This window comes from Ovis aries, chromosome 13 (assembly GCF_016772045.2).
Source record: "Ovis aries strain OAR_USU_Benz2616 breed Rambouillet chromosome 13, ARS-UI_Ramb_v3.0, whole genome shotgun sequence".
In the NCBI taxonomy this organism is placed as follows: Eukaryota; Metazoa; Chordata; class Mammalia; order Artiodactyla; family Bovidae; genus Ovis; species Ovis aries.
In genome coordinates this window covers 59,085,616-59,100,546 of record NC_056066.1, presented here as the reverse complement: position 1 = coordinate 59,100,546, position 14,931 = coordinate 59,085,616, and the positions used below count along the sequence as shown (strand labels likewise).

General features: G+C 46.1%; 1 protein-coding gene across 1 annotated transcript; it reads left to right on the top strand.

Moving 5' to 3' along the window:
• The first annotated feature begins 538 nt into the window (after positions 1–538).
• On the top strand, positions 539–2,292 carry FAM209A (family with sequence similarity 209 member A). The gene is made up of 2 exons (XM_004014447.6): positions 539–871; positions 1,803–2,292. The coding sequence occupies exons 1-2, from the start codon at positions 623–625 to the stop codon at positions 2,058–2,060; spliced, it is 507 nt and encodes a 168-aa protein (XP_004014496.1). The 5' UTR covers positions 539–622; the 3' UTR covers positions 2,061–2,292.
• Positions 2,293–14,931: the final 12,639 nt, after the last annotated feature.

Genomic DNA, 14,931 nt, shown 5'->3' with positions numbered 1-14,931 from the left:
ATGGCAACCCACTCCAGTATTCTTTGCTGGAGAATCCCATGGACAGAAGAGCCTGGCAGGCTACAGTCCCCGGGGTCACAAAGAGTCACAGAGGACTTAGCGACTGAGCACAATCCTTTTTCAGAACAGTATAGGCCACGCAAAACACATGAGTAGCTCCTAGTTTGCAGCCTCTGGTTTAATATCTTTCTTTCCCATTCGGCTTTCTGCTCCACGGGGGCACATGCCTCGAGTCTGCTCTGCTCACCACAGTGTCTGGATTCAACAAATGGAAAAGTAAAAATAGGAGATGGATCTGCCCTCCCAGTAGAGCACCAGGCTCAAAGCATACACTGGCAAGGAGATGGCATTTTGTCACTCCCGGCCTCTTTTTCGACTGCTCGCTGGAAATGACGCCATTTCCCTTTAAATCCTACTCCCAGGCAACTCCCTCAAGCCTCTTTATCTTCCACCCTGAAGTCATCACAATGGCCAGAGCAGGTTCTGGCTGCGGGGCGGGGTGGGGGGTGGGGGGCGGCCTCTGTGACATCACCAACGATCCAGCCCTGCCTGGTCCCCTGTCTCCAGGTACAAGGGCATACCAGCCCACTGTGAGCCACATCCTGCACCACCTCTGCTCACCATGCAGTCTCTGAAATGGTGCTTGTTCTTGCCTCTGTGTCTGTCCTGCAGCTATGCCTTTATGTTTTCTTCTCTGAGAGATAAACCCAAAGAAACCCAGGGGAAGGTGCCCTGCGGAGGGCACTTTCGAATTCGGCAGAATCTACCAGAGCATACCCAAAGCTGGCTTGGGAGCAAGTGGCTCTGGCTCGTTTTTATTGTTGTGCTGTACATGATACTGAAGTTTCGAGGAGATGGTGAGAAGAAGAAGGTAAGGGTGGCTCCGTTTGTTACTCCACAGTGATTCCATCTCAGAAAACTCAGACTCAAGAGAAAGAGATGCTCTCGTTATTACAGGCAAGACTGTTAGGTATAACAAGTTTGAATGTGGAGTATCTACTCCCAGTCCTGAGTGTGCTAGTTAACTCATTTCCCCACATATCCTTAGAGAAAACTAGACCTGAGCTCACAGAGGTTGGGACTCATATAGTTGAAGGCCACCTTTTGTTTATTAGGCAACTAAAACTTTGGCTCAATGTTTATCCTGTTAAATCAGGTTTTTTTCAAATGAGGATAGATTCAAGAACTTGGTATGTTTCAGGTCAAAATTATTTACAGAGCCAGATTCACTGCCCCCGACTTTTCATTTCCCTGGCATCTGAATTATTACCAGTTGCTGAACTGAATGGAAGTGGTATCATTATTCCAAGTAAAGGAAAAGATCTGTCATAAAGGGTCAGAGGTGTAAAGAAGCAACAGCCTGTCCATGAAGTGGCTGAAGAGCTCTGAGAAGGGGATGGGAAAAGAAATATGGTGGCTTGTTCCCTCTTCAACAAACCCAAAGCTCCAGGATACCGTGTCCAAACTGATGGGAGCAGGGGACTGGCAAACCTTTTCTGCAAAAGGCCGCATGGTCGGTATTTTCAGCTTTGTAACCCATTCAGTCTCTGTTGCAAGGACTCTTGCCCTTTGAGCATGAAAGCAGTCATAGACTATAGGCAAATGAATGAGCCTGGCTGTTCCAATAAAGCTTTATCAACAAAAACAGCTGGCAGGCCAGATTTGGCCATCATTTGCCAGTCCTTTGACTAGATCAATGCTAGAGCCAACTTCTCTCAGATGAGCCCAACTCTCTTAGAACTCCGTCAACACAAACCAGCAATGTCAATGGTATCATTCACCCTGAATATCTTTCTTGACAGGTGCAGACTCCTACCACCCTTCGGGGCTGTACATTTCGCCCTCCAGGAAGGAAAATCGCTTCACCCAACAAAAACCATGCATTCAATAGCTTAACCCGGCTCGAAATGGACCTTGTGAAATTTGTGTCCAGGGTGCGGAATCTGAAAGTCAGCATGGCAACCAGCAGTCACTTCAGGCTTCAGAACTTAGGGAATGTAGATCCACACCATAACATTACAATATATGAGATTTGGGGCAAAGACGACTTTGCCGATTGAGTGGGTTTGTGTGTCCAAGAAGGAGAGGAAAAGTTTGGTACTGACAAACTGTATCCAAACTATAAAACTGTTGTGAAGAAAAGCAATTCTCCAATTTGTGACCTTTTTCCTTTCTCATTTTTTTTTAAACCAGAAAAAAAAAAAACGTGAGGCCAGAAGCCATTGCCGTTACAGTTTTTGTTTCTTAGCTCCTCTAGAGCTGAGGGTGGAGAGAAGCGTGAGGACAGTGACATTTGCATTGGGTGACAAGCTTGGCCACTGCGCCATGACCTTCGTAGAATAAGGCTTGGGAGATTTTGGGATAAGATGCTAATATTATTTCTGTAATAGCTTATCTTTATAGTAGCTATTTTTGGAAAGGGCAGAAAACTATTTTTTCTCTAATTTACTACATTACAAAGGACAACTTTAATTATAGGTTTAAAATTATAAAATGATTGAATTAGGAGGTGTGTGTGTCCGGAAGATGGTGGATTCACTTCACTTTCTTTTTTTTTTTTAATGTTTTTTTAATTTAGCTGCTCCTGGTCATAGTTGCGACCTGTGGGATCCAGTTCCCTGACCTGAGCTCCCTGCATTGGGAATGTGGCATCTTAGCCACTGGACCACTAGGGAAGTCCCTCACTTCATTTTCTTACCTTCAGACTGATTCATTCTATCTTGTGGGTCTAAAGTATTGACTTTTTCTATTACAAAACTGACGATTACATGTATCTAAGTGGGTTAAGAAAAATAGAGACTTAAACCACGTTTCTAACGTCATTTGGATATAGACAAGCTAATCAGGAGCTTCCAAAGCAGTCAGTGTTAACATTCTTTGTGAATGCTAAGTCGCTTCAGTTGTTTCCGACCCTTAGTGACCCCATGGACCACTCTGTTCGGGATTTCCCAGACGAGAGTACTGGAGTGGGTTGCCATGCCTCCTCCAGAGGATTTTCTCGACTCAGAGATCAAACCTACATCTCTTATGTCTCCTGAATGTTCTTTATAATACTTGTTTAAAGTATGGATATTTGGGGAACTTCTCTGGCAGCCAGCCCAGTGTTTAAGACTCCATTGCAGGGGACAAGGGTTTGATCCCTGGTTGGGGAACTAAGATCCCACATGCCTTGCAGTGTGCAAAAAAAAACACAAATAATTAAAATATGGGTATTTCAGCATGTTCGTATGGCTAATGGAAACTACACTTTCCCTGGGCTATTCTATTAGCTCATGACGCCTCATATAGGCCACCCTGATAGTTTTAGGACGAGCAGATGTAGGCCTAGGCAGAGACGTCCGCTCTGGAGGTTCCCTTATTTCCACTTCACACCTAATTAAAGTGTGCTTGAACCTCCATTGCCTTCCATCTGGCTAAAAAGAGTTAATCCTCATGGTTCGAGCACCATCTTCAAGACCAGTCCCACACAGTGTCTGAGAGACCTCAGGTTAGACCTGCCCACCTCTTCCCCTCTCATCATTGTCACCCTATCTTTGAAAAGTGGTCCCTGAACCCTTTGCTTTTTGTCTTAATTTCAACTTTCAGAATATTAAAAAAAAGAAAGAAAAAAAAACTGGAAGGAGTTGAGACGTTTCCTCAGTGCCTCCTGTACTCTTGCTGGGTGTTTTCAAGCAAAAGTTATTTTCCCAGCACATTCTGAAAAAATGCAGATAAGGAAAAAAGACTTCGGTTTTAACCTGTGATGTCAACATGGGGCATATTTTAGATTAGAATGGAGATAATTGAAAGGTTGCCAAATCACGGCTCACAGGTCAGATCAGCTTCTGCCTGTTTTCAAACAGCCCTTGAACTAACAGTGGTTTTTTAATTTTAATATTTTTGGCCATGCCATGTGGCAGGCAAGGTCTTAGTTCCCTGATTGGGGATAGAACCCATTCCACCCACAGTGGAAGCGTGGAGTATTAATCACTTGGACCATCAGGGAAGTCCAATAATGGACTTTATATTTTTAAATGGTTGAAGAAAATCAACTGATGAATCATATTTCATGATATGAAAATTACATGAAACTCAAATTTCAGTGACCATGGATAAATTTTTATTGAAACAGAGCCACACTACCATTTACATGTTGCCTATGGTGACTTTTGTGCTCTGTGGCAGAGTTGAATTACTGCACAGAAACCATTATGACCCACAGAACTGAAAATATTTACTAACTAGCTCTTCACAGAAAAAGTTTGCTGATCCTAGTTTATGCTAGTCTCGCTCAGTCGTGTCCAACTCTTTGCGACCCCATGGACTGTAGCCCGCCAGGCTCCTCTGTCCATGGAATTCTCCAGGCAAGAATACTGGATTGGATTGCCATTCCCTTCACCAGGCAATCTTCCTGACCCAGGGATCAAACCTGGGTCTTCTGCTTTGCAGGCAGATTCTTTACCATCCGAACCACCAGGGAAGTCCTAATTTATATGTTAACAAACAGAAAATATGTTCACTAGGATCTGATATATTCAATAACCTTCACAAACATCCCCTCTTTGTCTGATAAGCAAAAATGTAATTCCGTATCATTTTTGTGTCATTTTGTTCCAGCTAACGATAGGAATCCTATGAAAGAGCAAAACATCAAAATTTCTTATAGGAAGTTGATTTAGGATATAATTAGAACAAAATCTGCTGTACAAGTGGATTTAACAATTCCCATAAAGGAGTGTCCCGAGTCTTTGCCTTGACTAACACAAAGCTTTGCAGACCCCGGTGTTGCCTAGAAAATAGTGTTTTCCTCGCCCCAGTCTATTTCATGCATTATTTTCATACAAAAATGTAATAGATATAGATCAAGGAGCGAGAGCCCTACAAAGCCGCTCACCTCTGCTGTTTGAGTGTCAGCTGAAACCCCAGGGTTTCTGCACTCTACAGTGACTCAGCAGCTCGAAGCCACCAGATGGCTGTAGTCGTCTACACCTGCTGTCTCTGTCAGAAGAGATTCACTCGGAGGGTTGGCAGGATCTGCAGCCAAGACCCTCTCCTGGCAGCCTGAAGAGGCCACTGCCAGAGGTGGTGGGTCATGAGGCAGAGATGTGAGAGCATCCTCCAGGATCCGAGAACAGTCCCCAGTCAACAGCTAGAAAAGAAGCCCAGAGTCTCAGTCACACAGCTGCAAGGACATGGTCTGGAAGAGCCCCCAGACCATGTGTCAGAGGGGACCTCGGTTGTGTGAGACCCTCACAGAGGAGCCCACCCACTGGAACACAGACTCTCGGTCCACAGAAACTGTAGAATAAATGTGTGTTGCTTGAAGCCACCAAGTTTGTGATACTTTATGACACAGCAGTAGAAAATCAGTAACACACACACACACACACACACTCACACACACACACACACACACCCCATCTTTCTGTTCCCAATTGCTGAACACCATTGTTGTTCCCAATGCCTTGGAGGACAAGTCCACACTCCCTCTGACCTAGTCCCTGGACTCTGAACCAGGAGAATGGGACCAAAAGAACAATGGCAGCGGATCAAGAATAGGATTGTCCTGCTCCTTGAAGCTAGAAGTTACAAACTATTGGCCCAGGGACCAAACCTCCCCTGCTCTAACATGTTTGTTTGACCATAATCACATTTTTTACCATTTTATTCGAAATAATTGTAGAGTTGCAGAAAGTTGCAAAGGTAACAGAGTATCTTCTTAGACCCTTCACCTGGATTCCCCAGTGGTTGCATCTTATGCAACTTGAGAACAATCACAGAACCAGAAGACAGATGTTGCAACAGTGTGTGCAGAGGGTTCTGTGTTGTTCTGTCCCTGGTGTGGAAGCGAGGACCCACCCTCCCCCAACTACACTATCCTGGCAGAGACACTCAACAGCCTTCCCCACCTCCCCTGACCCCTGGCAACCACCAGTTCGTTTCCGTCTCTATGACAATGTTATGCGAATGAAATCACACAGTATGTGACCCTTGAGGTTGGCCTCTTTCACTCCATACAGCCCTTCAGATACATCCAGGTGGTGTCATATGCCAACAATTCATGCTTGTCTGCTGCTGAGTCTGTTGAACCATCCACTTGTGGGGGAACATTTTAGTCTTTTGTGGTTTTCGCTTATGATAACAGGACTGCTATGAAGAATTGTGTGCAGGTTTCTATGTGAACACACACTTTCATTTCTCTGGTTTAGATGTCCAGGATTATGGCCGCTGGTTTACATGAGAAGTGTAGGTTTTGGCCTTCACTGAGAGTCAAAGATTTAGAAAAAAAGATGCACCTAGAGAACTGCCTCTCTTTTTCATCCCTGCTACCCAAATCCCATGCCCTCTTCCCCTTCACAAAGCCCTGTAGGGCTGTGATCATCCTCGTTGCTTTCTGTCTTATCTTTCCTGCATTTCTTTTGCGCAAATGAACAGATACACATGTATTTTCTTACGTTCCTTCTTTCTAATGTGGAGGAGAGCAAGCGTTCTATATTCTTTGGGGCTTTGCTTTCTCCATTTAACAGAATGTCCTTGAAAATCCCTTCTTATTGGCTTTGAGAGGGTCTTTCTCATGCTTTTTTCCCCGCTGCGGAGTGCCCCATCGTGTTTGTTCAGCCTCTGTCTTACATGCAAATATTCAGGTAGTTTCCACAAGTTTGAAATGACAAATGATAATGCAGTGAATCACTTTGTGCATACCTGTTTTTGTGTTGTTGGTGATATAACTTTAGGGTAGATTTCCAGGAATGAGCTTAGTGGGGGAGAAAGGTATAAGCCCAGGCGTAGTTTTGTTAGGTATTGCCAAATTTCCCTCCAGGAGGATTGTGCCAGCTCAAATTCTCACCAGAAATGCCAATACAGATTTTTATTTTTTTTAACGGATGTGTGGACAGCTGACTGGACACTTCTGCCTGAAGTACCTGTCTTAGATGGCCTTGTGAGGCTTGCAGTTACCTAAGATTGCTGCTAGGTGGCAGACGAAGCCCATCACGGGAAATAGCGCTCTGGTTTCCCAGACTGTTTTCAAAGACTCTTGATGAAAATAATGTGTGAGATGAAGTGATGGTAACACTTCATCTGATGAAGTGGTCGTAACACTTTTATCATAGTTAGCAACTGGCATTCTTTGTACCGGTGGTAATAACAGGGACTTCCCTAGTGGTCCAGTGGCCCTGTGCTCCCAATGAAGGGGGCCTGGGTTCGATCCCTGGTAAGAGAACTAGAGTCCACATACCTCAACTAATAGCTGATGCAGCCAAATAAATAAATAAATATTTATATTAATTATATACTTAACATTATATATTTTATATATTAATATATATTTAAAAGCAGTAATAACAACATTACTTTTTATTATCAATGAACTTTTGTCATTGATTATATTTATTCATTTATTCTAGTGTTTGTTCTGTGCACTTCTCCAGGTTCTGGGCATGAGAAGATAAAAACAAACAAACAAATTCCCGGGACAGAGTTTTCTGTCCACTGAGGGAGAAATGAGAAGCACGCCCATGAGTCCAATAGGTAGTCTCTCCAAGGCAGGAGGTGAGGGTGTGGGGGTCAGTGAGTGAGATGGTTCTTTAGATCTTAAATGGTGTGGCCACAGCAGGGCTACTGAGAAGCCGTTACTGGAGGGGGTCGGCCCTGAAGACCAGCTAGAGATGAGTGTGGACACTGGGAGGGGAGGCGCAAAAGCCCTGAGGCTGGAGGGAGCCCAGCCTGATGGGGAGCCCTGGGGTGTCCTGTGCTTGGGGTGGAGCTGGAGAGGGGATGAGGTGGGGCCCAGGGAGCAGGTGCCTGCTGGCCACCGACAGGACTTGAGTTTCCCTCCTGGTGAGACGCAGGCCATGGGGAGAGGAGACTGGAAGAGGCCAGGATGCACCCATTTCTGCAGTTATCTCCAGATGGCCCAGCCTGGGCCACAACCAATAGATGCCGAGGGAGCGCTGGTCTCTGCTCTCAGGAGCCCTTGGTGGGGGTGGGGGGCCCTCAGGGGACAATAGACAAGGCAACATGAGGCTTCCGTGGGAAACAAGGAGTCTTCTTGGAGGCCCTGAGGGTGAGCTCTGCCTTCTGGCGCCTTGGAGCCACTTACCACTTACTCTAGGAAACAGATAATATGCCGAGCGTTCGGTTTTATGAAGATGCAGGTGGGTTGCACGTGGGGGACCCAGTCAAGCAGCTCTGCCTCTGTCTGTCTGTCTGTCATCCTCCTGTAGACTGCTGGTCCTTTGAAGCCTCGTCTGAATCTCATCTATAACGTGCAGCTGGCCCCTCCATAACTAATGAATGACATCTCTCGTTTTTTGATAATTTTTTTTGTTTCTTTTGTTTCTTTCTTTATTATTTATTTGTTTGGCTGTGTTGGGTCTTAGTTGCATCTTGGTGTGTTTTTGTTCAGTTGCTGCTAAGTCGCGCCTGACTCTTTGCGACCCCATGGACTGCAGCACACCAGGCTTCCCTGTCCTTCACCATCTCTTGGAACCTGCTACAACTTATGTCCATCGAGTCAGTGATGCCATCCAACCATCTCATCCTCCGTTGCCCTCTTGTCCCCTGCCCTCAATCTTTCCCAGCATCAGGGTCTTTTCCAATGAGTTGGCTCTTCACATAAGGTGGTTCAAGTATTGGAGCTTCATCTTCAGCATCAGTCCTTCCAGGAAATATTCAGGGTTGATTTCCTTTAGAATTGACTGGTGTGATCTCCTTGCCCTCAGCATGTGAGATCTTTGTTCCCTGACCAGGAATAGAACTCGCATTCCCTGCATTGCAGGGCGGATCTTTAACCACTGGACCACCAGTGAAGTCCCCTGAGTAACATCTTTGACATGTGACCATCATATTGTAAAAGAGTCTAATTCCCTTACACGGAGCCCTGAGCCCTTCTCAGTGACAGTGCTGATATGAAGACAGCTCTGAAGTGCATTACTCCCAGAGATGAAGAAATTAGATTCCCTTCCATCTTGAAAACCCATAGAAAAGGAAACCTGATGGAGAGGAGGGGACAGTGGCCGTGGGAGGACCCGCTGCCGCCCAGGCTCTTCTGTCTCTCTTTCCTAGGGGAACCTGTGGAGGCCCAGCAGGGACCTGCCCCAGAGTGGTGACCTGGGAGAGGCAGAGACTGGGATGGAGCTGCCTGGGGCCACAGGGAGGCCCTGAGTTCCTGGGGGCAGAGCCCCTCCTTGTCTGGCCTCTGGTGCCCACCTGGACCCTCGCTTCCCCTGCTGGGGCTGCGGTTCTGAGCCATGAGCTTGAAGAGGCTGCTCAGCGCCTTCCCCTCCCAGTGTGTGTGGCCTCAGCCCTCAGGCAGATGCGCTGGAGCTTTGCCATCATAGCCACCTTCCTTGACGTCGATATTCCGGAAACACTGTCTCCCCTTCCCTCACTCACCCTTCCCTCTGTCATGCATCTGCTCATCATTCAGCCAGGGCTCAGGAGCATCTCTGTGTGAGCACGGCAGATCCAGTGATGTGTGAACGCAGCGCACAGGGCCTCCTCGCACCCCTTAGAGGCGGCTCCCAGGAAAGAGACTGGAACACGGTGCAGCCATGGCGAAGAACAGGACGGAGCTTCCCCCCAAACTCAAAAAGCAGGATTTCCATATGATCTGGCAACTCCATTTCTGGGTAAACACCCCAAAGGATTAAAAGCAGGATTGGGGAGAGCTGTTTGCTCATCCTAGTTCATAGCAATGATTTTCACAGCCACCAAGAAGCAGACCCAGTCTCAGTGTCCATGGGTGGATGGATGAATCAATAAACAAAATGTGACTTATCCATACATGGAATATTATTCAACTCCAAAAAGGCCAAATTCCTTCTGGGCACCGAGAATGCAAAGATAATAAAATCCTACAGTATTTTGGGGGATTTTGTCAGACAATGATGAAACACTGACATTGGCCACAAACACATAAATATACAACATTGTTCAGGAACAGCTGACTGCTGTGAAGAAAAATACTCTGGAGAGGGGCCCCTGAGGCCAGATGGTCAGGGAAGACCTTTCGGAGGACACTTTGAACAACATGCTTTGTGAGGTGAGGCCCTGGGGGTGGGAAGCCAGTGCAAAGGCCCCAAGGTTCTCCGAGAAACCCACCTTCCTTCTGAGGGCTGGCCTCCATCCTTCATTATACCTTCATTTGTGCTGTAATTGGGTCCTTGATGGACGTGCTGACCGGAAGTACACCCCTTTGGCACAAGGGTTGTTTTGAGCTGGAGGCGGCTGAGGCAGAAAGTGCTCTCTGCCCTCCCCTTTTCTGCCCCAAAGCAGGACAGACGTTTCATAGAGGGAGGTGCCCCTCCCCTGCCCCCGGGGAGAAGAGTGATTCTTATTCTAGAGTTCGGATGTACCATACTTAACCAGTTCCCTCCTTGTGGATGCTCGGTGCTCCGCAGTGTCATGTTCTCATGAACACATATGGTTCCTATTTCCCCAGACTGGGCAGGAGTTGATGCTTCCCACTTCAGGCAGTACAACTGCCATCTGCCAGTGTTTGGGTTTATTCCACAGTCAGCAAACACTGAAAGCACAGCCAGGCAAGGCACTGAAAACAAAAACCCTTGCAACAGCTTACACGTGACTTATTTTAGAATTTCTAAGTACAGTTAAGTGATGATTCATCCCACTTAAATCTGAGCTGTTTAATGGACCATCTGGTTCATCAGAATATGAAAGACTTTGCCCAGCAACCTGGAAAAGTACCCAAGAGGGAAACAGAAGTGGTTTTTAACCACGGAGAGGGAGTCCCAAGAAACATCAACTGAGTGTCAGCTCCTTGAAGACAGGAATGTTGGTGAATAAATAAACTGCATGATGTCTGGGCCTATTTTTCTAAAAAATATTTTTTATTAGTTTATTGGTTATGCTAAGTCTTCGTTGCTTCATGCGTGCATTCTCTAGTTGCAGCAATCGGGGGATCCTCTTTAGCTGCAGTACACAGGCTTCTCATTCCGGTGACTTCCCCTGTTGTGGAGCATGGGCTCCAGGGCATACAGGCTTCCATAGCTGCACACGTGGGCTCAGTAGTTGCAGTTTCCTCACTCTAGAGCACAGGGTCAGTAGATGTGGTGCACAGGCTTAGTTGCTCCACAGCATGTGGACCAGGGATAGAACCCATGTCTCCTGCCTTGGCAAACAGATTCTTTACCACTGAGCCACAGGGAAATGCCTAAAAAATATTTCCTTTTTTTCTGATTACAAAAGCAATGCAACTCAAAGCACAAGAAACCAAAGAATAACGAGTAAGTGAGACTTTGTAGAAATTAAAAGCTTTTGCACTCCAAAAGGAAACGATAAGAAAGTGAAAAGACACCTCAGAGAATGGGAGCAAATATTTGAATATCACATCTCTGACAAGGATCTAGTATTAAGAATATAAGAAAAACTCACAATTCAATAAAAACCAACTGAAAATGTGCAAAGGACTTAAACAGATATTTCTTCAAAGAAGATGCGCAAGTGGCCAATAAGCACATAAGAAGATGCTCATCATTACTCATCAGGGAAACGCAAATCAAAACAACCATGAGACACCATTTTATATCCAACAGGATGGCTGTCATCAAAAAGACCGACAATAGCAAGGGTTGGTGAGGAGGCAGAGAAATCGGAACCCTCGCACACTGCTAGCAGAAATGTAAAGTCAGGCAGTTACTTTTGAAAAAGTCTAGCATTTCCTCAAAGCGTTAAACATACAGAGTCACAGTGCGACCCAGCCATTCTATTCCTAGGTGTCAACACCCGCCCCAAATGAAAACATACGTCCCGTATAGAGCTTGTACATAAGGCTTCCCTGGTGGCTCAGGGGTATAAAGACTCTGCATGCCAAGGCAGGAGACACAGACTCGATCACCGGTCTGAGAAGACACCACATGCCAGGGAGCAATGAGCCCGTGAGGCACAGCTACTGAAGCTGGTGTGCCCCAGAGTTCACATTCTGCAGCAACAGAAGCCAGCACACCGCAGCTAGGGAGCAGCCCCCTCACAGCAACTGCACAAAGCCCGGGTGAAGCAACGAAGACCCAGGGCAGCGCTAAATAAACAAACAAAAATAACTCTTATGAAAAGCTTGCACACGAACGTTCATAGTAAGGTTATTCATCATAGCCAGAAGTGGCAACAACTCAAATGTCCATCATCTGATAAATGGAGTAATACAGTGTGGACTAGTCATAGAGTAGAATATTATTCAGCTATGAAAAGGAATGAAGGGACTTTCTGGTGGTCCAGGGGCTAAGAATCTTCCCTGCAATGCATGCCGTGCAGTGCAGCCTTAAAAAAATGATATAAAAAATAAACCCCGTACCTTAAACACTCACTTTCCATCCTTACCCCAGCCCCTGGCAACCACTACTTTCTGTTTCTGTGGATTTGCCTCTTCTGGGCATTTCTCATAAACTGCGTCAGCTACGTGCAGCCTTTTGTGTATTCTGTCCTTTCTCATGGCTGAATACCATTCCATTGCAGGAATGGACCGCATTTTATTGATCTATTTGTCCATCAACGGACATTTAGGTTATTTCTATCTTTGGGCTGCTTATCTCTCTCACTCTTTTTTTAAACTAATTTTTAGATAATATAACAGTCCAATTTCATCTTGTCTGTTTTGTTTTTAATTTTTTGGCCTTGCCACGTAGCCTGTGGAATCTTAGTTGCCTGATCAGCGATCAAACCCGCATCCCCTGCATTGGAAACTCGGAGTCTTAACCACTTGGACTTGCAGGGAAGTCCCATCTCCCTCACTCTTAATCATATCCCCTTACTTCCATCATAGTCATTACGCCATCATCCAACTTATCTACCCTTATCTGTTGGTTTTCCACCCCTCCTCCTGCACTGGAAGCTCCAAGCAGGCACAGAGTTCTGTGTGAGTCACTGCTGTGTGCCTGGCCCATGAGGATGAAAGAGAGATTGGAAGTGGATCTGTTCCCACTGAGTCAGGCCCTTGGGAAGTGAGGGCTCAGGAGCTGACACAGAAGAAAGGTCTTATAATTTTCAGGCATGGCCAGGAGCCATTGCTTTCCTCTTGGCCACAGCGACCTCTGCTTTGGGAGTCGGCACCGTCGACTTTGGCTTCCCTGGTGGCTCAGTGGTAAAGAATCCACCTGCCAGTGCAGGAGCTGAGAGTTCGATCCCTGGGTTGGGAAGATCCCCTCGAGTAGGAAGTGGCAACCCCACTTCAGTATTCTTGCCTGGAGAATTCCATGGACAGAGGAGCCTGGTGGGCTGTCCATGGGGTCACAAAGAGTCAGACACGACTGAGTAACTGGGCACACAGACATATCATGGAATTTATCTTCCTCTGAACCATTCTCTTAAAGGAGAGGTGTTGGGACAAGTGGGAAGATGGGTGTGTTGGGCGGGCGGGGGTTGTGCGGGTGGGAGAAGCCGCCATCTTCTGGGATCCAATTCCTGAAACTTGCTGGTTCCACCGAGACACCAACTGTGTGTTGGTTTCAACAGTTACCCATGGAGGAGGTTCCCCTCTGTGACCCACTCTCCTAGCCTAGAAAAGGATGCCCACAGTCCCCTCTATTTAGCTTTTTATTTTATTTTTGCAGTTTGGGGAAATTTTGCCAAATACACCCTCTTTCTTGGCAAAGGAAATTTCCATCTACCCATCTGAGTCAGGACTCTATTTGTTCTTTCAAGATTTATATAATTCCACCATGCATTAGCTTCTCAGGGTTGTCATAACAATGTTGAGAGTCCTTTGGACTGCAAGGAGATCAGAGCAGTCAGTCCTAAAGGAAATCAACCCTGAATATTCATTGGAGGGACTGATGCTGAAGCTGAAGCTCCAATACCTTGGCCACCTGATGCAAAGAGCTGACTCATTAGAAAAGACCCTGATGCTGGGAAAGATTGAGGGCAGGAGGAGAAGTGGGTGACAAAGGGTGAGATGGTTGGATGGCATCACAGACTCAATGCACATGAGTTTGAGCAGGCTCCGAGAGATGGTGAAGGACAGGGAAGCCTGGCATGCTGCAGTCCATGGCATCCCAAAGAGTTGGACATGACTGAGGGATTGAATGAGACAAAACACACAGGGTGGCTTTAACCCAACAGACATTTATTCTTTCACAGTTCTGGAGGCTAGAAGTCCAAAACCAAGGGCTAGGAGGGCCATGTTCTCTCCAAGGCTCTGGGAAGAGTCTGGCCCAGGTCCTTCTCAGGGCCTCTGGTGCTGGCTGGAAATCCTTGGGGGTGTTTGGCTTGTAGGTTCATCCCTCCTGTCTGGGCCTCTGTGGTCACACGATTTCTCCTCTGTCTGTGTGAGGGTCTCCATGTGACCTCTCCTCCCTCAGTCTCTCTCTCCTTTTCCTATAAGGAGACCAGTTGTATAGAATTAAGAGCCCACCCTTCTCCAGCATGACCTCAGCTTAACTTTCATCATAATTACATCTGCCAGGACCCTGTTCCCAAATCAGGTCAGATTTACAAGTCCTGGTGGCTTAGATGGTTAAGAATCTGCCTGCAATAAGGGAGACCTGGGTTTGATCCCTGGGTCGGGAATATTCTTGCCTGGAGAATCCCATGGACAGAGGAGCCTGGTCTATGAGATCGCAAAGAGTCAGACACGACTAAGCCACTAACACACGCATATCATAATTTTTATCTTTTCTTACTCAAAGACATGGAATGTCCCTTCCTTTGTTCCTATTCTGTGTGTTGTCATCCAGTACGATTTTTTTTTTAATTTTCCTCATAAAGAACCATGCCTTTCTTGCTAAATTTATTTCTGAGTATTTCATTATTTCTCACTATATTGTGAATGCATTTTTTAAAAAATTATGTTTATGTGTCTATTGCCAGAGTGTAGGAAAGCTGTTGTTTTTGTGTATTTATCTTGGACCCAGACAGCTAGCAAAAGTCTCTTATTTATTCTAGGTATTTTTTAAAATAATTTTTGTTTATTTCTTGGCTGTGCTGGGTCTTCTTTGC